This window comes from Pteropus medius, unplaced genomic scaffold, assembly GCF_902729225.1.
Source record: "Pteropus medius unplaced genomic scaffold, Ma_sr-lr_union100, whole genome shotgun sequence".
Taxonomy (NCBI): domain Eukaryota; kingdom Metazoa; phylum Chordata; class Mammalia; order Chiroptera; family Pteropodidae; genus Pteropus; species Pteropus medius.
This window is the reverse complement of record NW_024343733.1, coordinates 3,636,761-3,664,209: the sequence shown is the minus strand read 5'-3', so window position 1 is coordinate 3,664,209 and position 27,449 is coordinate 3,636,761. Positions and strand designations below refer to the sequence as shown.

At 46.6% G+C, this 27,449-nt stretch overlaps 2 protein-coding genes across 2 annotated transcripts in view; both read left to right on the top strand.

Annotated features, from left to right (window-relative positions):
- NOS1 (nitric oxide synthase 1) overlaps positions 1–2,974 on the top strand; it is a 99,179-nt gene extending 96,205 nt beyond the window's left edge. The window contains exons 27-29 of the mRNA XM_039868257.1: positions 27–221; positions 1,513–1,631; positions 2,666–2,974. Coding sequence (XP_039724191.1) covers positions 27–221; positions 1,513–1,631; positions 2,666–2,681 — 330 coding nt within the window. The 3' untranslated portion in view covers positions 2,682–2,974. The remainder of the gene's footprint in view (positions 1–26; positions 222–1,512; positions 1,632–2,665) is intronic.
- Positions 2,975–18,215: 15,241 nt separating this feature from the next.
- FBXO21 (F-box protein 21) overlaps positions 18,216–27,449 on the top strand; it is a 36,205-nt gene continuing 26,971 nt past the window's right edge. The window contains 4 exon segments of the mRNA XM_039868256.1: positions 18,216–18,454; positions 19,343–19,452; positions 19,455–19,477; positions 21,374–21,468. Coding sequence (XP_039724190.1) covers positions 18,216–18,454; positions 19,343–19,452; positions 19,455–19,477; positions 21,374–21,468 — 467 coding nt within the window.

Here is a 27,449-nt window from a genome sequence, read left to right as displayed (position 1 = left end):
CTGGTCCTCCTGCTCCCACCCCGCAGAAGTACGTGCAGGATATCCTGCAAGAGCAGCTGGCGGAAACTGTGTACCGAGCCCTGAAGGAGCAGGGGGGCCACATTTACGTCTGCGGGGATGTCACGATGGCCGCCGACGTCCTCAAAGCCATCCAGCGCATCATGACCCAGCAGGGGAAGCTCTCGGTGGAAGATGCCGGCGTGTTCATCAGCCGGCTGAGGGTGAGTGACGAGCTGGCTCTTCCCCGACATCCAGGGTCCTGTCCCCTCTTCCTCATCCCACCTGTCTCGATGATTAGAGGACACATAATGACATCTCTGCTCCCACTTTTCCATGGATGGCCAGGGGTAGAGGATTTAGGTGATCCCAAACCATAGCTGAGAGAGAAGGAAGGATGGGCGGGAGGCGTGCGGGTGGGGATCGTGGTGTGGGACAATGACAAGTGGGTGAACCACTGGGTAGCTAGACAGAAACCGTCCTCACCCAGCTTTCCCTGCCTCTAGAACCAAGCGGTCCCTCTCTCCTATGCAGCCATGCACAAAAAGGTCTGTCCGAGGGAAGCAAGTGGCAGCTGAAAGCCACCCCGTGCTTGGCTCTCCAGGCCATGCACCTCGGCGTGGAACTGCGTCCACCCCAGAAGGATGAGCCCCTTCTCCTAATTTGCATAAAGGCTCGGAGCAGCCCAGCATGCCAAGTCCTAACTGTGTGACCAACTTCCCCAAATAGAAAAGAAACTGAGTCCAGGCCTCCACGAAGCTCCGAGGGACTCCCGTCCTTCCCCCCGCTTCCCTAAATGAGCAGAAATCAAACATTTCTTTGCAGAAGAACCCCTTGCTCTAAATATATTGCTAAACATCAGTGGGCTTAAAAAAAAAAAAAAAAACTTGGTAGAAATGTCAGCAATCCCAGGAGGGCTGCGGAGGCCCCCGTCACTTGGTCCCTTTGGTGGTCTCCTCAGGAAATGTTTTCATAGATTCCGGAGAGCTCTGCAGAATGAGGCTGAAAACCCAACCCAACTAAAAACACACCCACTCTACAGAAGAACGACCTTCTTCAAAACCTCCCGCACGTTTAAATCTGTGCGGCGCTGTGCCCACGAGGGCTCAGCTTCGGCCACTGGGGAGGTGCTGCCCGTCTCTGCTGCTCTCTGTGGGCTGTAATGCTGCCCACTAAAGCCAGCCGTGCCGGGTCTCAGCTTGCAGGAGCCAGGAGAGGGGAGAATGTGAAGGTTTCCATTTAACCTCCTCACCTCTGCTGTCTGCACAGTCGACGGAGCAGCACCACGGTCCTGGTTGGGAACACCGGTGTTCTTTGCCATCTGGGCTGGAGCGGTCCCATGCCCTGGCGGGCAGACGGGCTTGCTGACCAGCCCTGGAGACTGAGGGTCCCTCAGGGCCTCTGGGTCACCCCTCCGTTTCTCCAGGACCATTTTCCTTAGGGTCAGTCCACTGCCCCTCTCCGTGCCCTCAGCTGGCATTTAAGGGCTGTGTCCTGACTGTTTCTGTCCCCTAGGATGACAACCGCTACCATGAGGATATTTTCGGGGTCACTCTGCGAACGTATGAAGTGACCAACCGCCTTAGATCTGAATCCATTGCCTTCATTGAAGAGAGCAAAAAGGACACGGACGAGTAAGCTGGCCCCATCCCATGCGCGAGGGGCGGCCGGAGCCCTCTCTTCCGGTTCCTGGCGTGTAGGGATGTCTGACTTCATTACCGTGGTTTTCCCACAGAGGGGTCCCCCAGGGACAGCAGCATCAGCAGCACCTGGGAATAGGTTAGACATGCAAATTCTAGGCCACCCCAGACCAGCTGAAGCTGAAACCCTGGGGTTAGGATGAGCGTTTTAATGAGCCCTCCAGGAGATTCTGAGGCCCCCTCCAGTGTGGGGACCCCAGCGTTGGATGCCAGCTTCTGCCTGGGGCACCCCCTAGTGGAATGATGGCTCTCGGCTCTGCAAAGTTGTGTTCTAGCATCTATATCCATGTCTCTCACTCCGCCCGCCCCCTCCAAACTGCTGGGAACAGTCTCACTGATGCAAATTCCACTGATGCATTATTTTGACAATTTCGCTCGTCCTCTAGAAACTGCTGGAAACAATCCAGGACACCACAAGATTGAGATTAAGTCTCATTATGTAAACCTTACCTCGATGCCATCACGCATCATCCTCGACTATAATCTCACCCCCGCCCCCACCCGCCATTCTCTGCCTCAAAACCACCACGGTGTGTCCTTTACGTTCAATTAAGAAGGAATTCAGCCTCCTCATTTTCAGGAGCTTGGGGCACACGCTTCATTTCTCCAGCATCCTCATGTCTTTCGCCTTATGACACAGCAGCCTCGAAAACGTACTTTTGTGCTCAGTAGGCTCCCGTTATCGCCAAGATCACAACTCCTGTGGTTGTCACAAAGCTGTTTCGAATGTCCCTCTTCCTGGCCGGTTGTATGGGTGAGCAAGCATTCATTCATTCGTTCGTTCGTTCGGTCATTCAGGACGAGCCCCAACTAGGTGCCAGGTCCTGTCCGAGACACTAAGGCGTCAGAGGAGATGAAAGCGACAGAAGCCCCTGCACTTAGTCGAGGTGGTTATCCCTGGGTCGTTCAGGACACAGAGCAGCCTCGCTCCTGTGGCACTAACTCGCTCCTCCCTTTTCCTCCCACAGGGTTTTTAGCTCCTAACTGGATCCTCTTGCCCAGACGGATGGCAGGGGAGCTGGCTGCCTCCGGTGGGGGAGGCGGCAGGTTTTGTAAGCATGGACACTGCTGAACCTTTCCTGTGGGACCCCGTGTGGCCCCTGCTCCACCTCTCGTCCTGTCGACGCCGTGTCCTGGTTCTCCTCTCCTGGGTCCTCGCCTCTCAGTGTTTCCTTGGCCTTCTTGGGTTTTCTCCTTGAGTTTTCCTGCTGCAATGCAACGCCTTTATAATCCGCAGTGGCTCTTACAAAACTGTCCCCCTACCCTTCCTGACAAAGACAGATCAGTGGTGCGTGGAAGCACTGGAATGTGGGTGTCGCTCGTGGCAGGGCTTGTTTTCTGGGGTTCCCCTGAAGAGGCTGCAGGGACCACACAGAAGAGTTTTCTGAGCCAGTCCCTCGGCCGCCGAAATCTCCCCCTTATCCCTTTTGATGATGACGTTCTGGTTATGCGTCTGTGTGCGTGTGACAGGCCTGGGTCTCCGTCTGTCCTCGTGTCTGTGCGAGCGTGTTGCCTACAGACCCCTGGTGACAAGAACCATGCCCCAACATTTGTTGGTTCTTCACATGTCCATAACTAAGGGTCTGCGGTAGTGTCCCTATAACACTGGGAAGCACTCTAATCGTCCTGGTTATAAAGGGTCGGGCCTTGGGCGGGCAGGGGGTGGGGGGAGATGATTCAGGGGAAAAGCTCCAGCAAAAGGGGGAATCAAAGAATCAGATGTGTTTAGATTCTGGCACCCGTTAGCGGGGCCCTCTCTGGGAAGTAAACCCACCTCCCCAACCCCACCCACCCCACCTGAATTGCGTGCCCCCCTGCCCCCGGGGCAGTCCCACCCACAAGGCCAGAAGTAATGTTGATCAAGGGAGCATGCTGGAAATACGAATCTTCTCTCATATTTGCCACCTGGTGACTCTGGACCCCTGTCCTCAGTTTCCCCTAGTCGTAATGTTACGGAGCTGAAAAGCATGAACGGATCAAACTTTAAAGTCGCGAAGACTGGAAAAGATATCAAGGAAGAGTGTCATTGTTACGTTTCTATCCCACCACGTGGCTTTTTCTACGGGGCCGCAGCTGAGGGTGGGAAGAAACTGGCCTTCAGTCTTTGCCCTTCTAAGAGTGATCCCCCAAACTTTTCACCTGATCAAATAATTTGGACAAATAAATTACACTTAGATCAAAAAATGGGCAGCAAAGTCTTTAGCAGGAATCAGGGTCAGTACAATCTCTCCCCTGGCAGGCCACCTGCTGTGAGGGTATTCTCTCAGAGTAAATGGCACTAGAAAGTCCGTTTCACACTTAAGTGCTAAAAAATCAATGGCAGGCAGTGCCCAGAGAGAGCCAAGAAATTGCAGGCCCCTCCTCCACGAGGGAAGGGAAGGGGTCTGCCTTGGGCCCCCAGGGTTGCAGGGGAAGCATTCGGCCAGGCCCATCTTTCTACATGGTTTGGTTTTGTCGCATAGAAAGACGACATTTCCTTTACATAATGCACAGTGGGCATTTCTTTCTGATGTTCAGTGTGAGGGGTTGCCACGGGAAAGTGCCCTGGCCCTCTTTGGAAGGGCTTTAGAAAGGGGGTGCCAAAGAGGTGTTGGGGGGGATAACCTCCAAGACTCTTAAAGTCGAAGGGCGAACTCTGTCTTTCTTTTCCCCACCCTGCGGGGCAGCTCCCGCTGGTGACCCATGCCTGGGACAGAGGCATGATCTCAGGCTTCTGTGGGCATAGAGGCCAAACACTCAGCATGCTTCCTGACCCTTGCTAACCCAGAGGGATGCCCGTCGTCAACACCATCTTTCTTGCAACCACGATTCTGGCTCCTACTAGCTTTCCTCTCAGGGGCTTTCTTTCCAACCCCTTATGCCTTTTGGAGGTATTTCCTAAGCTGTCACTCGCTCCCCAGGGACTGAACCGCTGTGTCCAACCTCCTACGAAGAGGAATTGATCAGGGCCTCCCTCTCCAAATTAAGCTTTATACATGCATGTTTCCTCATCAACGCATACACACTTCCGAGCATTCAGTATGTGCCAGGCAGCTTCTTCCTTTATCCCTATCCTAGTAGCTGGCAGCTAGATGGAAATAGCATCTTGTTTTATCAGGAAGTCCAAGGAAATGATTATATAACCAGGAGTCATCTTTCTTCTAAAGAACGATTTTATTTTTCCAAAGAACGATTTTTTTTTTTAAAGTAAATACAGCTGCTTCATAACTCCTGGCTAGAAGACGGGAGACGGGACCGATCTGTTTCTCTCGTGTATCAGAATCGCCGATACCAAAAGCCTGGCTTTAACGAGCCTATCCAGAGGCAGAGTGGAGATGCGATTTGGGGTTTAGCTCTGATCCAGAACGTGTCAATGCTGCCCTCCCGCGGTGGTTTTCAGTTCCGTCCCCAGTCGCCAAAAATAGGTGCGAAATTTGGTTTTAACAATAAGTGAGCGAAAATGGGGTTGAATAGACATTTGAGGTTACTCAGGTGACAGCCCTTTAATTTCCCCTCCTCCTTGAAATGGCCTAGAGTGGTTCCAACCTCATTTAACGGAAGTGAGTTTGGCCCGGAGGAACTGGGTCATCCCCAGCAACAGGAAAGCTGGGATAGCCATGTTCTCCTAGCATTAATGTGAATCTCATTCCCAAACCTTGTGCTGGGAAAGGAGCAGAAGTAGTTAAACTCCCTGAGAGGAGATGGTTTTTGCTTGGTTTCCACGGAGTGAGACAGCCAAGTAGCTTTCAGACCCACCAAAATGGAGTTTTGGAAGCAGACCTGAGTCCAAACGCTAACTCTGCCCCAGTTTCCGCAGACAGCTATGAGCTGCTGACTTTTTAACCTTTTGAGTCTGTATGTCCGCCTTATAACATAGATGGATTAAATGAGATACTGTTCCTAAGATGCACAGTTGCAGGACCTGGTCCATGGAAGTGATCAAATTTTTTTTTTTTCACTTAATCCATAACATTTGTTGCTTCTCCAGTATGCAGAAGGCATGGTGGAGCATACAGTGCAAATCACAGTTCCTCTCTTCTAGGTTAGAATCTGGTATGTAGAGACAAGTCTTAGAATCAATTTAAATGAGTGGGGTTCCACCAGCGGGTTTGAGGAGACAGGTCTGCCAGGAAGTAGAGTGAGTGAGAAGAAAGGCATGACCAGGGAACATGTAGGGTAAATCGGGGATGGCGTCAGATGTAGCCCAGCTCTGGAAGGCTGGGGGAGGATCAGAATGGTGACAGAGATGCTGGGAAGATGGTCAGGGACCCAGCGGTAGGGAGGAGTGAGTGGCATGTTAAGGAATTTTGACTTTATTTGGTAGGCAACAGGGAGTTCTCAAAAGTGTTTTTAAAAAGGGAAAATGTGGTGTTTGGAGTTTTGCTGGGAAGAGAATGTGCTGGCTGCAGCATAGAGCAGGGATGGCTGTCCTGTTGACCTACTGGTAGGTGACTGCAGTAACCAAGGCTGGAATGAGGGAAGCAGCAGATGCAGTGATAAGAGACATTCCAGGGGGTGAATCAACAGGACCTGGGACCATCTGCTGTGGAAGCTGAAAACAAGACGAAAACGAACAAGAAAGTCGAGATTCTTGCCTGTAGGCTGGCTGAGAATGGGGCCTCATGAGAGAAAAACAGGCTAAAGGGAAAGATGAGTTTGAGAAGCTGAGGTGATACTCAGCTTCTCCCCGAGTCAACGGGGTCAGTCCTCCTAAGGTCCAGCCAGGCCGAGAAGCACAGAGAAAACTGACCCCCAGCCAGCAGACTTTGGCCTTTGAACACAGGGTTTTCCTGCCAGACATACTCTCTAGAGCCACAGGCTTTGGGCTCTAAAAGGAGATCAGGTTTTGCTCTGAGTCCAAAACCAGTGAGGCTCTCTGACCCAGATAATGGGGCACACGGCTTCTGCCGGAATGGGCAAGCTGAATGTCTGGGCTCCTTCACCCCTGTAGCACCGGCCCCCAAAAGGGCCTTTTAATTCCTGCCATTAGGAAAACTGTGGACTTAAGAGATTGTTTTCAGCTGGCCATGTTTACGTGTACATTTTCTCTCCACTGCCCTGATCCCAGCATGTCACTGCACCCACCTCATCTACAAAGACTTTTGTCTGAATTGGCGAGTTAATCTAAGGCTGCCTTCAAGTGACAAGAAGAAATACTCACTGGAGCTTCCGATATCATCTGCCCATATTCCCTGTCTTCTCCCAACCCTTGTAACATCTCCTGCATCCAGATGCCCTGTTTGGCTCAAAAATGAAAGGCCAGGAGCTGGGGTGGAGGAAACATGGGTCTGACAGTCTGAGGGAGTAGCCCTGCCTCCCAGGGACTCAACACAGAGGGTCCCCATGAACCTGAATTTGGCCTCCAGGGGCTGCCGCCTACCTGGTCTCTCCTCTTTCTCTCACACTGACCCTGTCCTTAGTCGACTGCCTGTCCCTACCTGGTGGCGAAAGGGCCAGAGAGGAAAAGCTGCCTCTCCCCAAACAGATGCGTCTCAGACGTGAGGACCTAGATAAACTGTCACTCCTAAAAAGAAAGTCTGTTTGGGGTCTCTTGTCAAAGCCACATGCCAGGGAGGAGGTCAGGAGGAAATATGCCTTATTGTGTTTATCATTTTGTTTGTCCTAGAATATTTGAGTGGTTCTGAATGAGTAGGGCATGTGTGTTCGGTCCAGAATAGAGCCCACACTGACCGAGGTGGCCCTGACAGGCAAGGACAAAGCCACCTTACGATGCTGTTTTTCACAGCCTTCTAGAAAACGACCCCAGGATATCGAAGGGCCCAGACTTGGCTCCTAAGCAATTAGGAGACTCTAGTCCAGGGTCTGTCAACCTCAGCACTATTGGCATTTGGAGCTGGAGAATTCCTTGTGGTGGGGGCTGTCCTGGGCATTGGAGGACACTGAGCGGCATCCCTGGCCACCACCCACTAGATGCTAGTAGCAGTCCCCCAACTGTGACAACCAAATATGTCTTCAGCCATTGCCAGACGTCCCTGGGAGCAACAGAATCTGCCCTGGCTGCCCTCGGCCGTCTCATCGTGGACCGTCTAGAGTGAGCAGAGCACGCCTCAGCCCGACGATTTTGCTTTCGTTACCTGCTGCCAAACAGAGACGTGGGGGACTCTGAGGGGGAATCGAAAGGCGCGGTCTCGCCAACGCCCGCCCGAGACAGAAGGACGGCAGCTCCGTTTCAGAAACACACGACGCCCTCGGCGTCCACTCTGCTCCAGCCCCACGGAGGCCCCCTGTCCTCCTGTGCCCTGCCTCCTGCCTCCGCCCTGTTTTCCTTGCTGTCGTGTTGTCGTTATGATTGTTAAGACCCACCCCGGGCTCAGCAGTGGTTTTCTGGAAGGCTGAGCGAGAGAGAGCGCGCACGCGTGCGTTCCGCGGCTCACGCGACTGGGGGCTTCCATCCCGGGGTCGGGGAGCTGGGGAGGTGGGCGGAGTGGCGTCGCATCTCACCACACACACGCACGCACGCACGCACGCACGCACGCACGCACGCACGCTGTCAGAAGCTCGGACCTCCCCCTACCTCTGAGCTCTCGATGCTGCTAATCTCTGCCAAGTGTCACGTGAGCTCCAGCACCTTCCGCAAAGGACCGACGCCCGCCCCACGCTCTTTGCGAGGCTGTCCAGGCTGTGTTCGCCGCATGCTCTTCTTCTGTATAGTTCTCACCTTCTAATTTGATGAAATTCGACAAAAGTCTTCTTCTGCCTGTTTGCATTATGGTTAAAATATTAAAAAGTGGACTCGACGTGGCCGACTGCTGTCTTTTGTTGCGTTCGCTTGGAATTTCTCACGCCTTTGCCCTGTCACAGGCCAGGGGCCCCCAGGAAGGCCACCTTGACACAGAGGTGGCAGGAGGCTGATTGGGGAGTGGTCTTGGGGGCGGGGGTGGGGAGGGAAAACATCCTGACTAGTCGGAGAGAGAGCCTGAGCTGCGGTATCGTCTCAACCAAAACTTCGGCCTACCCTGCAGAAAATCCTGAAGACGACTTCAGTGTGAGATGCAGTCAGAGATGGGGCAGGAGTCAAGGTTCCCCAGTGCCAGGCTCCACACTGCCCCACAGGAGTCAGTTAATTAAAATAACGGCTATCCGTTGTTAGATACCAGTGTTCATTGGAACATCTCAACGTGTTAGCATTGCTCTCCCTGGTTTAAAAGTTGAGAAACTGAGGCACAAAGCAATTGGCCAGCTTGAGCAAGGTCAATAGAGCTAGGAAATGTCAGCAGTGAAGTCCGAATCCAGATCGTTCAACTCTAGAATCTACTACATTCTTAACCATCACCCTGCTGCTAAGAGACCCAGACTGTCACAGTTCAAATCCAAGCGGTGCTTCCTAGCTGTGCAACTTTGGATAAGTTACCCAGCCTCACTGTGCCTTCATTTCTTTATTGTAAATAGGCTGTGATTGTTTCAAATTCACTGCATTGAGATAGGATTAAGTGGGTTAATATATACAACACACATAGAATAGAATAGAACAGAACCGAACAGAACAGCCCTATACATTATCGGAGGAGTGGGCCAGGGTCACTAGCAGAACCAAGCACTAAGCACCAAGGATTGCAGTGGAGAAAGATTGGCTGTTATGAATGGCACCACCCAGGAGATTGGGAAGCTAATGCTCAAAAGCCCGAACTCCCCATGGCGTGTAGGTTACAAATTATACAGGGTGAAATCCCAAGATACCACGGGTTGGGGGGTTCGGGGTCGTGCAGGGAGCTGATTGGTGGGAGGTGAGGTAAGGTTAATAAATCATTTCTTCAGGCCTCGAAGACGGTTCAGAGGTCTGCTCTGGCGTCCCTTTGTCTGGTTTCATAGGAAAGTAGCCAGGGGGTTGTTCTACCTCAGGGCTCAGGAGCCGAAACAGAACTTAGGTCAAGATGTTATCTTTAGCCTCCTGGATGTGTGACCATTAGTCAGGTCCAGGCCACTGGCCTCGGGGGTTGCCGATGACCCAGGGGGAGAGGCGGGATCTCTGAGGGGTGTAGAGAAAGAGAAAGACGATTTCTAAAGTTAGGATTTCAAGTTAAATTTAATCAAAGTCATAAGGAGCCTCGTTTTCATATACACGAGGCGATAGACGAAGAGCCATGCTCTGGTTTCTTCCCAATCATTCAGCTCTTCTCTCTTATGGAAGCTCAAACAGCCCCATCTTGATGTCATTTGCCATTTGATACTTAGGCCTCCTCGGAACACTTGCCATTGCAGGGGCCACTCGTTTTAAAAGCCAGTTCCTGGCCTCTCCCCCAACCTGCCCGTTCAGAATAAGGTCTGACACCTGCTGGCATTTTTAACGTAATTCATACACGCACTGGAGTTTTGACAGGCCCAGCCTATGAGGAGGCTGGGGACAATTTAACATTTATATGCATCCTGACTGGGGTGGCTCCTGTTGCCTAGAAACCTGGAAACCAGGTGAAAAACCCAAGTTTACCCCCGAAATAGAACCTCCCCAACCACAAATTGAAAAAAGGGGTGGGAAACAGTGGTGAGCGGGATTTCTGAGTCGCTGCAAATCAATAGAGAATATGGGCTTCACGGTCAGTTAAATAGTGAAAACGTACTTGTTTTTTCTTTGTACCTTTGGCAGAATCAGCAAGAGAGAAAAAGCAGGGAAAGTATTTACAATCAGGAGGATCAATACAGAGCTTAACCTACATCACTGAAAGGAAACCGCTTTAGCCAGGGCCTCTGGAGAAAAATAAGATGAAGTTAATCAAATAGCAGAAAATTAAAACCGGAGTAATTAGTAAAGTGATTTAAAAAAAAAAACAAAAAAACCTCAAATCTTTAGTATTATTAGTCTTGCGGGTGAGGGGTTGGGTACAGGGATGGGTGGTCTCCTGGCTTCTTTGCATCTCTACTAGAGCTCAGAGGTGAGGTTGGAAGTTGACACTGAAAGCCTGACTCTCTCAGTCCCTCGCCACCCCTCCCGCCCCAATTTTCTGTTTCCAAGAATTTCAAGATCCTCAAGGGTGATGAGTTTCCACTCCTCTCTGCTCCCGTTCCTGATCTCCCAGGGATGTGACCAGGTAAAGAAACCAAGTGAGAGAAAGCCTCTGAGATATGCTATAAACTCAAGGTGTAGTATCTGTGGCTTTAATTAAACCTTATGCACTGAATAATTGAATTGGTTTTGTTGTGAAGCCTTTAAAAAGTCGCTAATGGAAATGCAGTTATTAGCAGAAGAGCTGCTGGCAAAATCTGTGAGGAGAGAGACACCTGTTCCTTTTTCCTCCCAGAAGCCATGCATCCCCTTCCTTGAAAAGCACACACGGCCCCCATATCGCCCTTCCAGAATCATCTCTCTCATCCAGTTATGCCTTTGCTCAAAGGCATTCGGTGCCACCAGGGACCAGAGGAGGAGGGCTAACCCCTCTGGCCCACATTCAGGGCCTGTTCTGGCCACAAGCAGCCTTCTCGGCTTCTGTGTCCTTCACAGATCCGAACAAGCCTTCCCTTGTGCAGATTTGCCCCAATAGTTCCAAACACAGCTTTTATTCTCCCTCCTCCTGGCCTTTACTCCTGCCACGGCCCCCATCTGGGCTCTCCCGCTCTCCTCCCTCCCCTCTGCTGAGCCCACTTCTATTGCTTTTTGATTCAAACCCTGCCTTTTCAAGGCAGCCCTGCTCTATCCTCCAGCTAACTCTACTTTCTGTCTGTACTTGGCAGATGGGAAGCATTGCTTTGCGATAGTTGCATGTATTGTGTGTGAGATCTGCCTCTATGTAGATGCTATCTGTTGCCACAATGATGGTGAGTAACAAACAAGCACAAAATCTCCCTGGCATACTGCATTATTGCTGCAGAGGGTGAGGTCATGTGACTATGAGCCAAGGAATGCAGGCAGCCTCTACCAGCTAGAAAAAAACAAGAACAGATTTTCACCTAGAGCCTCCAGAAGGAACATAGCTCAGCCGACACCTTTATTTTAGCCATAAAAGACCCATTTGAGACTTCTGACATCCAGAGCAGGAAGATAATAAATATGTGTTGTTTTAAGCCCCTAGGTTGTGGTCATTCGTTAAAGCAACAATAGAAAACTAAAATCTATATGAAATCTGTATTAGTTGCTTATGCCTACGTTCTAGAAAAGAATCCTTTTCCTTATGATTTCCATTTGCTGGAAGCTGTCCACATTTCCTGGCTTACGGCCCAGCATCACCCCGACCCCTGTCACATCTCTTCCGCTGGGCCCACCCAGGTTGTCCAGGATGATTTCCCCATCTCGAGCTTCCTAACTTAATTACATCTGAAGAGTCCCTTTTGCCACATAAGCTAACAGAGATACTGTGATTTATCATAAGAAGTACGTAGTTGTTCTTTGTCCCCATCCTAGCGAAGAACTCCTAAAACCCTTGGAATTTCCTAAGCGATAAGAACAATAAAGGTGTCTTGTTATTCTTAACAAACCCCTTTCAACCTCACTTGAGTTTATGTTAATGAGTGACTTATGGAAAGCACTTGAGGATGGGGGCTGGTTGCCAGGGGAACCAACCTGATGAGTAGCGGGTTGAAACTTTCAGGCCCGCCCCCTGACCTTGAGAAGGGCAGAGGGGCTGGGGGTTGAATCGCCAAACGGCCAATGATTCAATCAATGATTTAATCAATCATACCTGTGTAATGAGGCCTCAATAAAAACCCAAAAGGAAAGGGTTCAGAGAGCTTCCGGGTTGGCGAACACCTCGAGAGGGCACACGAGCTCTCACTTTTTCCCCACAGCTTGTCCATGGTCTCTTCCATCTGGCTATTCCTGAGATATGTCCTCTTATTATACACCCGTAATCTAGTAAGTAAAATGTTTCTCTGAGTTCTGTGAGCTGCTCTAGCAAATTAATCAAACCCAGGAAGGTAGTATGGGACCCTCTCATCTGTAGCTGGTCTGTCAGCAGCACCGGTGACAAGGGGGACTTGCAATGGGCTTCTGAAGTGGAGAGAGGGTAGTCTTGTAGGACTGAATCCTTAACCTGTGGAGTCTGTCTCCAGGTCCATAGCATCAGGTAGATAGTGTCAGGATTGAGTTGAATTGTAGGACACCCAGCCGGTGTGGGAGATTGTGGATGGTGTGGGGAGTGGGAGGGACACGTCATAGTAATATAGTCACAGGTTCTAGGAATTATAGACTGTGAACTTGTATAGGGGCCATTGTTCAGTTTACCATAGTCTGTCCTCTGGACCTCAAAGACTTGTGTCCACCCCACATGCAAAATACACTCGGCTCAACTGAATGGCACTTATAGGATGAATTCACACATTCGGTAGAGATATAATAAGGATCTGTTAGTATCAGGCCCTTAAGATGGACCAGTAGAGCTCGCATCCTACTAGGAGAGAGACAATCAGTAAGTTTCTTTGTTTTGTTTTGTTTTGTATTGTTTTGTTTTTAGGAGTATGTTAGGTAGTGATAAGTCATTTTGGAGAAAAACAAAGCAGGGTGACAATTTAAAGAGGGTGGTCAGAAAAAGCCTCAACAATATGGTTACTACGGAGAGAGACTTGGGGTGAGGGAGCAAGCCATGCTCGTGCAGGGTGGTGGGGGTTAGTGGGTCAGAAGACTGCCTCTGTAGGATAGTGTGAGATCCTCTCACCTACCCTGGCAGTACATTCAGTAAATATTTGAGCAAAATTGGACACAGGCCCTGCTTTCATGGAGGTTTCTGTTTTATAGGAAGAGACCCATTTACCATAGAACTAATGAGGCTTAACTTCAGAACCCCTCACTGAGAAAGACCCCTTCCAACGCCCCTTCTTTTTCCATCCTACATAAATGCTCTCCTGTTTACTTATGAATTCATCCTAAATGAAAAATCTAAAAAAGCTGGGAAACAGGCTCTCCAGGAAAACGCAGCTCTATATTAACAAAGACCCTCAGGTGGGAGGAAGAGTCTGGGGAGATGGACCAGAAGAGAAAGGATGTGTATATTCATTTTGAAAATCATAAAGAAAGCCATTGACCATGTTGGAGGGCGTTGACATGGTCTCTCTGGCGAGAATGTAACGATCTCATGGGAGAGGAATGTTAATGTCATCCGGCCTAAGATAACCACAGATGCACGATAGTCCTCAGAGATAGGTTTATCGGCTTGCTGCAGCGGGAAGAAGGCACCCTGAGAAACTCGAGGGGGCCAGGTAGAAAGAGGCCAGGAGGGGATTGCTGCAGGGTTAGGTCTGCGCTAGGTGATTTCAACAGAAACTAAGATAGTGGGGACCAGCTCTCGGCCAATTACTGTTCAGCAAGAGAGGACCGCAGGGTCAGTTTCAAACCTAGAATTATCCCCGTTGCCTAAAGGAAAAGCGAGCCAGTCTCTCCTTTCTTAGAGTATTTCCTCGAGAAACTGTGCGCATGTGTGTCTTTCTTGTCTCTTTGATAGGTATGTAAATCTGTCTTGTATGTGCTATTTTTTTAAATTATGGTAATATATATATAATAGAAAATAAAATACACATAAAATTATTTCTAAGTATACGGTTTGCTGGTCGGCTTTTGCTCAAGTGGTTACTTTGTCATAGCAGATACTAAGTAAACAATGTAATGGCGTTAAAAACATTCACGGTGTTCTGTAACCCTCACCACAAGCTCTTCCCTGAAGTTTTTCATCATCCTGTACAGAAAGTCTGTCCCCATTGAATAACTTCCCATTTCCTCCTTCCCCAACCTCTGATAACCTCTAATCTACATTCTGTCTCTATGATAGATATTGACCTGTTGTCGGTATTTCATATAAATGGAATTGTGCAACATTTGTTTTTCATACGTGGCTTATCTCACTCAGCATGGTTTAAAGATTCATCCAGGTCGTAGCGTGTGTTAGTGCTTCAGTCCTTTGTATGGCTGAATAATATTCCATTGTACAAATATACTATGGTTTGCAATTTTTTTAAAAAAATAAACTTGCCGGTAATACAACCCAGGAATGGTTTTCTCAAGGGCCTGGGAACCGTCTCTCTGAAATGAAATTTCTAGGAAGATGGTGTCCCTCTTTCCCTGTGTGGGAGTTTAGCCTGAGCGCTTTGTTCCAAACTATGATCACCTGCCTGTCATAAAGATGAGAAGTTTTATTATTCTTTGAGACAAAAGCAATTAGGTAGCACAATGGGTACCCCCAATTACCAGGTAACCTTAGGACGAACTAGAAAAGAATGGATAACAAAGGCTTAGTTACTATTAATCTCAGGAGCATATATGTAATGCGAGGCTTGGTCATGTATAAAAAGGGTGGGATTTCTCTCTGTCTCTGTCATCTCATGAGCGGGTTACCTGTGATGTGCACCACAGTCTGGTTTAATGCTTGTTCAATAATAAAACTGTTCTCCTTCTCTGGAGTTGTGACAAGGATTTTCTGGATTGGCAGGACACTTTAATTTTCCCCCCAATAGCATCTTGGTCATCTTTGATCAGAAGACAAGAAGAAAGAAGGTTGGGATGTCATTGATAAGAAAGTGATAGGTATTCCTACCAATCATCTGTGCAGCTGTGGGGTCTGCCTTTCACCTAACGTGTTAGAAACTGTTTATTGAGGTCTGAGTGTCATGGGAGCCGATTTTCACATTCTCAGGACTAGGGCGGAAGCCAGGAGAATGATTAGGAGTCACAATCCAGACATTGACTGGGGCCGTGGCTGAGGAGGCAGAAGGAGACAGATTTGAGGAATATTAGGACTGATCTTTTATGAAATCGCTTCCCTGTTCCAAAAACTGAGGCACAGAGAACTTAATCTCTGTTGTTCGAACATGGATAGCACTTCCCAGCACACTTAAGATAAAATCCCAACCCTCTTTCCAGGCCTCGCAGGATCGGACAGAGGTCAGTACAGTATGTGCTATGGTTGGGAACAATTCAGCAATAGTAACCGATATCTATATACGGTTTCATTTATTCCCATTTTATAGGTGAGAAGACCACCTCTAGGAGGCATCTGGATGGTGAGGTACCAAGGATGGTGATGATTTGCTGTTTTGCAGGAATTGATGGATGGGGGCAGCCTTTCTTAATGCAGGAGCTATTCGGAAGAGGACAAGGTAAGCGGTGAGCGGGTGATGTGAGTTCAGTCCCGGATAAGTCCAATTTCAGGATCCCAGAGGGAATGTAGGTGAGCAGTTGGCTAAGTGAGTCTAGATGGGAACAGAGAGAAGTGGGAACATTTTAACTGGGTTTGGATTGTCATTCAAGCTGGAGACAGGGGTGAGACAGTGAAAGAAGGGGGCCTGTGGCCGTGCCAGCATGTACCATCTGGGCGAGACTGCAGAGGAGGCTGGGAAGAAGCAACCCTAGAAAGAGGGTTGGGACACAGAGGCCAAGGTGAGTCAGCGTTCTGAGAAGACGAGGCATGATAAACAGTGTCTGCCGCGCCTGGGGGGAGGCAAGAAGGAGGCCAGGAATTTAGAGGCCTGAAGGTCCAGACTCTATCTCAGATCTGCAGGACTCCAGGAGCTACTCTAAACCTTTCTGTTTTAATGACTAGCAGCATCTGCTGCAGTAGCACCATCCCCCACAAATGCCCATATTGAAGTCCTAACCCCAGAGACGGGGGTCTTTAAAGAGGTGATTGAGGTCAAATGAGATTGTTTAGGGTGGCCCCCTAATCCAATAGGACTGATGTCCTTATAAGAACAGGAGTTAGGACACAGAGACACACGTAAATTCCACGTAAGCACAGAGGAAAGACAGCCATCTACACGCCAAGGAGAGAGGCCTCAGGAAAAAAAACAACCATGCTGACACCTTGAGCTCAGACTTCTGGCCTCCAGAAGTATGAAAAAATAACTTTCGGGTGAAGCGACTCAGTCTGTGGCATTTTGTTATGGCAGTTCCTAGCAAATGAATGCAAGTAGTAACGCGTGTTTTAACATTGATTGAGATGAAATTCACATAACATAAAACTCAACCTTTTAAAGTGAACAATTCAGTGGCATTTTAGTACGTTCACAATGTCGTGCAATCGCCACCTCTATCTAGTTCCAATACATTACCATCACTCAAAAATAAAACCTGTGCCCATTAGGCAGTTTCTCCACTTCCCCCACAAGCATTTTCTCTGTGCCAGGCGCTGTACTATGTACTTTACATAAATGTACTCATTTAATTCTCTCAACAGTTCCAGGGGTCAACATTATTATTATTTCCATTTTACAGATGAGAAACTGGGCCTCATAAAGGCTAAGTAACTCGACCTAGCTAAACAACTGGTTAGACCATTGCAATCAACAAATAATTATTGAGAATCTGCTGTGTACAGGGCTTGTGCTAGATGACTGGGCCCCCAGTCAGTCCTGATACTGACCTTGCTTCTGATCTAGTGGGAAAGACGCAGGTCAAACAGTTATAAATTAAGTAAATAATTACAAGACTGCAAAATGCAGGAAAGGAGCCATGTCTGGTTCTGGGGCTGATGGGAGGGAAGGGAGGCCTGGAGGAAGAGTAGCTAGAAGGGAGTGCAGGCATAAAGCACGTCAGGGGCGGAGGGAACAGTATACATGTGAAGGCCAGAAGTGGGAGGAAAGGGACCAGCCTGGCTGAGATGTGATTACTGAGGAAGAGAATGGCTTCAGAGAGGTATGCAGCGGTAGACAGGGGTCTGTTCCTTTGCAACAATGTTAGGGATATCAGATTTATTTCTAAGGGTAATAGAGAGCCACGATGGAATGGCGTTAACACCATCCATTGAGAGTAATTTTACTAGTTCCACTGTCTCAGGGCATTCTGCTTTTTCCAGGTTGGCACGAGGGGGAGTTTGTTGAGCCCTCCATGTACTGATGACAAATCGTTCTTTACCTGTGTGTGCCTCCCAGTTGGACTTTGAGCTTCTGGGAGGCAAGAACACTATCTTCTCACCTCTGTATACCCAGGGCGCACATCACAGGGTCGGGCACAAAACCCGAGTTGTTTTTTTTGTTGTTGTTTGTTTGTTTTAAAAGGTGCAGGCACTGAAAAAGGTACCCACTCACAGCTAAGTGAGAACTCCTGCTTCGAAGGCTCAAATCCAGGCCCTACCACTTTTTGTCTCTGTGACTTTGAACCAGTGACTCAAACCTTGATGAACCTTGTTTTCCGAATCTGCAGAATGGTCGTGGATACCTAACGCAGAGCAGCCCTTAGAGAACGCGCGTAAAGCGCTCGGCACAGCACCCACTCAAGGATATTGCTTGTTGCGATCGCACGAAGTCAAGCAGATCTGGATCCGAATCTAGGACAAGGGGCTCTGAGCACGTCTGTTGACTCTCCTTGAACCTCGGTGTCCCCATCGGTACCTCGGGAAGGATACACAGCTCATGGGATCATTGGGCAGGTTGGATGAGCTCATATGAGCTCGGGAAGCGCTAGGCACGTAGGATGCTGCAGATTGAGGGTGGTGCGTGGCTCCGAGGGCCAGAGCCCAGGGCCTCCTCCGCGGGGGGCGCAGCCCCGCGGAGGCAGCGGAGATGGCCAGGGGCGGGGCGACCCGAGCGCCCGCCCCTCGCGCCAGGTGGGCGGGGCCAAGCGGGGTTCCCCCGGCGCGCGCGCGCAGCCACCCCAGGTACGCGGACAAGATGGCGACGGCGGCGGTCGACAGCGCGATGGAGGTGGTGCCGGCGCTGGCGGAGGAGGCCGTGCCCGAGGCGGCGGGCCTCTGCTGCCTGGTCAGCCTGCCCGGAGAGGTGCTGGAGTACATCCTGTGCAGCGGCTCGCTGACGGCCGCCGACATCAGCCGCGTCTCCAGCACCTGCCGGCGGCTGCGTGAGCTGTGCCAGAGTAGCGGGAAGGTGTGGAAGGAGCAGTTCCGGGTGAGGTGAGCCCCCCCGCGCCGCTGCTCGCGCCCCCCCCCACCCCGGCTCTGCGCCCCCCGGAGCCCCGGGCCCGGCGGGCCTGAGCTGCCTCCGCGCGCGCGCACCACCGGATGCCACCCCCGGACCCCTTCCCGCGGACCCACAGACAAAGGCCTCCAGGCCGCCGGCCCCTCGGGTCCACGCCGCGCGGACCCTCCGGTGCCCAGATTGCGCATCGGGAAGCGAGCGCCCAGCAGCCGGGCCCTCCCCGAGGGATGACGACGGTAGTGTCACAGCTAATCCCTTCTGCGCGCTCCTTTTGTGCCTGACTCTGTGCTACAATGTTTACAGGGATCCCGCGATGCAGCGATCCTAACAGCGCTTAGAGCAAGCGGGCGCAGCATCCCCTGGTTTGTTGGCTGAGAGCGCAGATTTAGATTAGGGACCCGGGGTGAGATCTGGCCCTGGCACACTCGCTGTATGACCTTGGGGGTAGACTTCCCTTTTTTGAGCCCCATTCATCGACTTTGGTGACAACTAGACCTACCTTTGACAGTGGTTGTTAAATGAGATGATGTTTAGGGAGCATTTACACAGGGCCCGGCCCTTAGGATGCGCGCAGTAAATGTTAACTGGCATTGTCATCACTATTATTGCTATAACTGTCCCCATTTTATAGATGGGGAGTGGAGACAGACACAGCATTCATTATCGCTCTACCAAGGTCGCACCGTTAAGCGAGTGCATGCGCGCCAGGTGGAGATTTGAACTAGGTCCATCACCGGGGCCCCTCTGACCGCTTAACCATCCCGCGCTCCCTGTTTTCCAAGGCTGCCTTTGATTCGCGGCTGCCTGTCTGCCTGCCTGCCTCTAAGTCTCTGTTAAGCTGTGGGGTGTTTTTCTCCTTGTAGGTGGCCTTCCCTTATGAAACACTACAGCCCCACCGACTACGTCAATTGGTTGGAGGAGTATAAAGTTCGGCAAAAAGCTGGGTTAGAAGCCCGGAAGATTGTAGCCTCATTCTCAAGAGGTTCTTTTCAGAGCATGTGGGATCTGTCATTAGCTCTAAGCTTTTTGCCTGGGGTGGGGGGGTGGAGTGTCTCTCTCTCTCTCTCTCTCTCTCTCTCTCTCTCTCTCTCTCTCTCTCTCTCTCTCTCAGCATTAGCTAATCAGCTCTTTTCGATATCTCCCTTTCAATGCTTTCACAATCCCTTACTCACTTAGATGGCTGCAAGAGTCATTGTGTCCTTTTCCTCCTATCCAACAACATGAAGCCATTTGTCCCTGCTAGCTTTACTTTTCTAAAGCCAGGGAGAAAATGGGGGTGGAAAGGGAGGGAGGGGCCAGCATTACAATGTAGAGGAAATCCAGAACGGCTTATTTCCCTTCAAGTGGTTTAACCATGTTTTTTGCAACCTCCACATGATTTAGAGGATCATCAATGATTGAACACTACAGATTTCACCCAGTTGTTTTCCCAGAAGGGTTGATGAAATTAGTATGGTTCTTCTCTCTGGCTTTGCACATTCTAAGCAGTAGCAAACTGCATTATATATTAAGCTAACATGATTAAAAACTATCTGTAAATTAGAATTATTACTCTATCAATTAAATTGCCTATATTTATTATCCCTAGAAAGTTTTTTGTTGTTGTTGTTAATTTTGCTGAAATGCATGAGGTTTTTTTCTTTTTGTTTTTTCCTTTTACAAAGCATTCACAAAAGTTTCTCTCTCAGGTCCTAAATCTTAACTTTGTAACTCTGGAAAGTACACACTAATATTTTAAATGTATTTCTGATTGGGGAGGGGAGATCTAGAAGTGCAATCAGTCTGATTTATTTTACTATCCTGGTTTACTGGAGATTAATTCCTGTTTTCCAATTTTAATTACTATTAATGGAATTCAGACATTTGAAATGTTTTCAAAGCTTTGAAAGTTTTGAAAGAGAAAGTTCAAATTTCGAACTTTGGACAAATTTGAACTTACTCTCCTATGGAAAATAAAACTCAATATTCCCTAGTGTAATTCATTTCTATAAACAAATATTTGTTAATGTTAGAATGGACAGAATTTATGTTCTACTTTGGACAAGCCATGCCCGGGCTAAGTCACAGATTTTAAATACTGCTTTAAATGTGTTTGCGCACACATATATTTGGGTGCTAGATGTATTTGATGCACTTGGTCATAGGCTGCTAGTTTGCAGTCTGCATCTAGCCTAGCTGGCTTATGTGTGTGCATTTTTAACAGCCTGCACCTTTGTCTAATGGTGAATTGTTACGTGTTGTTGTTTTTTTCTTTAGCTCCCTCGTTCCCAGTACCATTGCTTAATTAGAAGTATGTCAAGTGCTTTGAACATAGCAGGAGTATACTTAAGATTGATCTTTGGGTCTGTGTTCTCCACATGCACACAGGCTGACATGAAATTTCCTGGCTACCTTCAAAAAGTGGGAGAAGTAATAGAATTTTAAACTAAGAGGGTCCGAAAGGTCATTGGCATCACCACCTCCATTTACGGAGAAGAGGACTTGCCCACTGGGTTGAGTTGCCCAAAGCACTAGACTTCTCTCTCTCGCCCTGCCCTCCTGGTTGAGTACAACATAGACTGCATGAAATAGTTATTGTGATTTCGGAGATTTTATATATCGAGTTCTTGTTTCAGAGCTATTTTTCTTCACATTAGAATTCTTGAGTTATCCCTTTCAGAAATTTCAGTCTTTGAAAATGTAATTAATTTACTGCTCACAACAAGATCTGAACAAAGTATCATTCCTTTGCATGCTACTTTCCACTCATGGTAGGTGGTGCAAGATAGTCTAAGATAGCTGTTACCACTTCCACCAGAATGACCATCTTTCTTTGCAGCTCACATTTGTGCATGAGAATATCAGTGACATTATTACTTGTTATTGAGGCCTCTTTGTATATGTCTTCTTTGTAGGTCCCTTGTAACGGTTTTAGTGACATAGAGAATCTTGAGGGACCCGAGATATTTTTTGAGGATGAACTGGTGTGTATCCTAAATATGGAAGGAAGGTAAGCCATAGTTATAGCAGGAATTTTTTTGTTTGTTCATTTGTTTTAATACTAACCCCAGAATTAATTGCTGTAATTTGTTTGTGGCTGAACCGTGGGACATGTGTTTCCAAATATTTCATGTGTTGCTAGTTATATTCTTGGAAAATTCTGTATATAAGGTAAGTACACTGAGACCATTGATATTTAAAGAAACCATGCAAAATCCATGTGGAGAGAAAAGACAATTAGTACATATTTAACTCTACTGTGGGTCAAAAACTGCTCTGGGCACTTGTATCTGTTACGTCACTTAGGTCATATAACTTATCTTTCCTTAGTTATCTCCACCTACCACTACCAAATTTGCCTGTCATGCATTGAATATTTTTAAAAATAATTTCTTCGGCATGTCTAATAAATGATTTTCTACAGTTTCTGAATTTTAGTAAGAAATAATCTTACTCTGGCCATGAACCTTACAGACATTTGGTTGAGCCTTTAATCTCTACTGATCAAGAAGAATCCGTTATCTCTTGGTTGTTGCTTAAAAATTATAATTTATAACCCATTTTCTGCTGTGAGGGTTAATTTCCATGTTTCCCTGAGAGAGGACTTGGCTTCCAGCCAAACTTACCTATGAGAAAGATTTTCTGCCCTAGAAGTTCTGGAAACTTTACCACTGATGGAAGATAATGTTAGTTTAGCATCTTCCTTAAGAGAGATCATTGTGAAATATCAAGGCATAAGATCTTTTTCTTGTTTTTAAGGGGATTTAGGAGAGAGAAATCTCTATCAGTAGGACAGCTGTAGGGCAGAGGTAAGATGTGTCACTATTCTAGGCCTTGGAAGAGTTCAAATACAGAGGTCATTTTTCTGTTTCTATTTTGGTTTATCTATAAATGAATTGAAGTATGATCTAATAGTCAGTATTGTGCAGCCTTAAAAATAAAAGCTGGCCTGTTTTTTACATATGTGTACGCATATACTTTTAAATACATAAATATAATATACATACTGAGTTTATTGTTTAGTTTTGATATGTTATATAGTGCAGACTTTGTTTTTTTTTTCTTATGCTGGTTTTCCCTTCCTCCCTACCCCATTTGTTTGACCTTCCCTGCCCCCACCCCTATAATTCATGATGACACACTAGGTTGTATTCTTCCATGCTAAAAATACTGATATGATCACAAAATTATGATCATAAAATAGATACTTTTCTATATTTCGTTTTCTCATTCAACGTTACCTTCTGGAAATCGATCCTAATCAACTGGTAAAAAAAAAAAATCCAATTCACTTTTGTTAATAACTATACTCTTTTGCAGAATATACCATTATTTATTTAACCATCCCCGTATTGATGGGTAACCACTTCTCCATTTTTGTGTTACTGCAGAGGGTGATGTTTCAGTGGTTTCATTTCTCAGTAAAAGATTCTTGGGAATAGGTTTCCTAGGTCAGACTATAGAATGTTATTGAAAACCTTAAGAACATGCTCTTGAATGGGGAGACTTACCATCACAAAAATATCAGTGCTTCCAAAATCAGTACATAAACCTATTGCTCTTTCAGTTAGGATCCAACAAGCATTTGGGAGGGGAGAGTTTTTTGTGTGTGTTTTAATTGGATGCTATTGTCATAGAAGAATAAATTTACAAGAAGAGCCAAAAATGTTTTTTTTTAATAATCACAATGGGAAACTTGCATCCCTAGATATTAGATATTATCCAATAATGTCACTAGATATTAGAACATAGTACAAAGCCGCCTGTAATGAAAACATAACAATGTTTAAGTAAAAATCAGTAGCCACATTCGTGGCAAAGGAACATTCAGAAACATGTCCCAGCATAAAAAATAATACATTTAAACTCAGAAGGGAAAAGATGGACTGTTGAATGAATGCTGTTAGATATAACTATTTATGCATCTGGAAGGAAGTAAAACTTATATCATGTTAAAAAACTAAATTCCAAAAGATTAAACAACCTAAATTTTATCACAATGAAAAATCCCTCAAGAAAATAGGAGATTTTTTTGTACAATCTAGGGAGATCTCCTTAACCAAGACTGATAATGCAGAAGCAATAAAAGAATATGGACAAATGATTTTGCAAAATATTATTAATGATATCTCCGTATGACCAAGGAAACCATAGACGAAGTCAGTAGAATTCTTAACATCTCCAAGATGAAGCTGAAAAATACACAAAAGGTAGAAGGGTGACATTTACAGAAGAACAGACCCACATGGCCGGTGATCATGTAAAAGATCTTTAGATTTACTCTCCAAAGAAATGTTAAGTAACAATAAAATATTGCATATTAACTTAGCAGATTGGCAAAATAACTGAATATGCACAGCCAGGAAAAACATTCTTATGGTCTTTTTAGAAGTAAATATTATAGATGTGTTACCCCTTGGCCTGACATATATACTTTGGGCCTAAAACAGTGTCATCTTTAAATAACAAGGGATACTCATATTTGTAAATATTTTGGGATGCCAGTTTCACGAAGGACCCTATTTGTATTCATTCCTGGCACGTGCTTGTTGTTTGGATTTGGAAAGCATAGAAGGGAAAAAGGGTAGTTTCTGTAAATGCTAAAGCACCGATTCCTGGATATTTGAAAACAGTATGCATTTATGGTGTTTTATATGGTCTTCAAAAAGAGTACATACTGCAGTAAAGATTCAAAACAACTTATGAAAAGGGTACACAGTATGAGAAAATTGACCTAGAATGTTCAACACTGAGATATATTTCAGTAAAACTACTAGATTTTAAAGACAGAATAGTCCTTTGGGCATCCAAGCAAAAAATAAGTCACGTGTAAGGGAAAGAAAATTAGAATTATCATCGGGCTTTTCAACAACAATGCTCTGTGCCAGCGGAAAAAAAGAGTAACATTTTTAGATACTCAAGGATCGAAAATGTCAGCCAAGGATTTTTATATCCAACCAAACTGACTTCTACTTGTAAAGGCTACAGACAAATTTATCAGCTTTTGAGCCCTTCCTAAGAAATATGCTAGAAAATGAGCTTTAAAGCCAAGTAATCAGAGAGACATTGACATAAGGACTAGTGGTGAGCGTTAAATATCTATTTACTTGTAGAATTAAATCCAAAATGTCGTATGTAGTGAGCGTAAGCCCTGGCATTGTGGATATAATACAGTTGTTTAAAAAAAATGAGCAGAGTATGGGGGGGACATAAGCAAAATATTTAGCTGTTTTTAGTAATCACTTAGGTGACAAGAATATTGGTCTTGTTATTCTGAGGCTGGTTTATGTTGGGGGGATGTGGAATAAAGCAGATGGCTACAGTTGACCCTTGAACAACTCGGGTTTGAACTGTGCAGGTCCACTTATAACATCGTTTTCAGTTGACCTTCACAGTTCATTCGACCCACGCAGTTCAAACCTGTTGTTCAAGGGTCAATGGGCGGTTAAGAATCCGAGTGTGCAGAGGGCTGACTTAAGTTACATGTACTTGTGACTGCTCGGGCAGTGGGTGCCCTTAACCCCCTTGTTGTTCAAGGGTCAAATGTATGTAACTGGAGAAACAAGATTTTTCTGGAAGAAAAAAAGGTACAAAGTAGAAGGTAAAAATTGTAGAGTTCTAAATTTGAATTAGAAATTTTTGTATAAAATCATGAGTTATATTTAAATATATGCAGGGATGTGTGTGTCGTGTATGCACACATGTACATATACTGTATTATTAACTTCTGTCCACTGAAAAAGTCTAAAACAATAACCAACCTAGTAGAAATGATCATCCTAATACCAGATTGTAGTCTTGATATACCATTTCCTATCAGAGAATCCAGAGCTTTTGGAGAAGTGACTGATTCTAGGTTCAATACAGAAAATATAGACGATGAACCTGGAGTATCTTAGAAGCCCGGAACCAGATAGCAAGAAAAATAACAATACTTCATATCAGAAGTATTCAGGGGCTCCAATGAAGAGGCCTCCATTGGCCAAAGATGTGACAATCAGAACATCAGTGTGGATAATAACTAGAACAGACTGAAATACATCAAATATGTTTAGCTCAATGAGTTCATAATAATACTTAACAACTAATTGGTCACCTTTGGAGGATAATAAGAACCCAAATATTTATTTTGAAAAATGATGAGCATTTGTCTTACTTTTCTAATTATGCCATTGAGGAACCAAATAGTAGATAAAGGGAAATTATTCTTTATGCAGGTATTCCAGCTAATAGATGAAGAAGGGATAGTTGAATTAGAATATCACCACTTTGTAATGGACCTGGGCTTTGAGTAGCAATGACTGCTAATATCACAAAAAGAAACAATCAAGGCGAGATTGCCTCTTGATGGAAGAATCCACTATCATTTATGAAATAGTTTTGCCATAAATGAAATCCTAATCTGATTAAGCCTCTACATCCAGTTTATAGGAAATTCACAAGGTAGAAGAACGTGTTAAACTACATGAAGCAGTCAGCAAATTCCAGACTCTAGGAAACTACAGGTCAAACAACCAGGCTTCGTCAACAAATAAAATGCAAAGGGGGGAAAAAAAAGATGGAGGGGGATCCTGTAGGTTGGGAGATTTAAAAGGCATTGAAAGAGACGAGTCTAGAATGTTTAGGGATGCACATTTGATGGAAACCACAGAAAAGCAAGATAGTGATGACCGTAGAGGTGCGGATTGCCATTATTATAGATGGGAGAAGCGGACCCACAAAGGGCTTGTGGGTCCTCTGCAAAGTCTTCTTTCTTGGCCTGAGTGATAGATACGTGGTGTTGGCCTTAGACTAATTCATTAAGCTACTCATTTGTTTCAAGGATTTTCTAGATTGATAAATTAAACAACCCAAAGGTTTCAAAGCTGGTAAAACCTGGCTCTGCTGATTTTCATTTGCTAACTGAAGATGGAGAGTCCTTTTCGTTTCTTTATGAAGTCAGGCAGTTGAGAATTAAACACTGTCCGCTTCCTGCTTCCCATGATCCCTGTGTATATTTGGGAGATCTGGTGAAGAATTTCATTTACTCAGCAAGTATTTACTGAGAGTCTCCTGTGGGCCAGACACTATTCTAGACATTGGGAATACTGCACTGAACAACACAAAAAAAACTCTGCCTTCATGGAGCTTACATTAGAAAATGAGACATGCTGTAGAGAAATACCAATCTGGGAAGAGGGTGAGGGAGTTGGGGGTGGTACAGTTTTAAATAGGGTGGTGGGAGAAGGCCTTACTCAAAGGGACATCTGAATCAAAACCTAAAAGGAGGTGAGGGCACAGATTGCAGATCTCCAAGGAAAGAATGTTCCAGTCAGAAGGAACTGAGAAGCTATGGCTTAAGGTAAGCACCAGCCAGGCACGATGAAAGAACGTCAGGGAACCCAGCATGCCTGCTGACTGGCTTGAGGGTGAGAATAGTAGGAATTGAGGTCAGAGAGGTAATGGGGCAAGAGTTTAAAGGACCTTTTCATCGTCATTAGGACTTGGGCTTTTGCTTTGAGCATGGTGGAAACCATTGGAGAATTTGGAGCCGAAAATTTGTATGCTGCGATTTAACATGTTAACTGGAGCACTGTGGATGCTGTATTGAGCATAGACTGAGGGGCCAAGGTTCGAAACAGGAAGCTCGGTGAGGATGCTGTTGCTCTGATACGGACAAAAGACGATGGTGACTTAGACGAGTCAGTGAGAATGTTCTCATTCCTGAGAGAACTGATAGCACTGTTGGAGGATTGAATGTGTCGAGGATGATGGCAAGGCTTTGGTCTAGCTGGAATGCTGGAGTTGCCTTTATCTGCGATGGGATGACAGGGGAAGAACGGCAGGCTGCTCCCCAGGTCCCCCAGGGGGCCGTGCGGTGGCAGCTGGACATCGAGGTCTGGAGTGCAGGGGAGAAGCCTGTTCCGGAGAGTAAATTGGGGGTTGTCAGTACGGATACCATTTGAAACCATGAGGCTGGATGAGATCACCGTGGCGGAGCGTGCCCGAGAA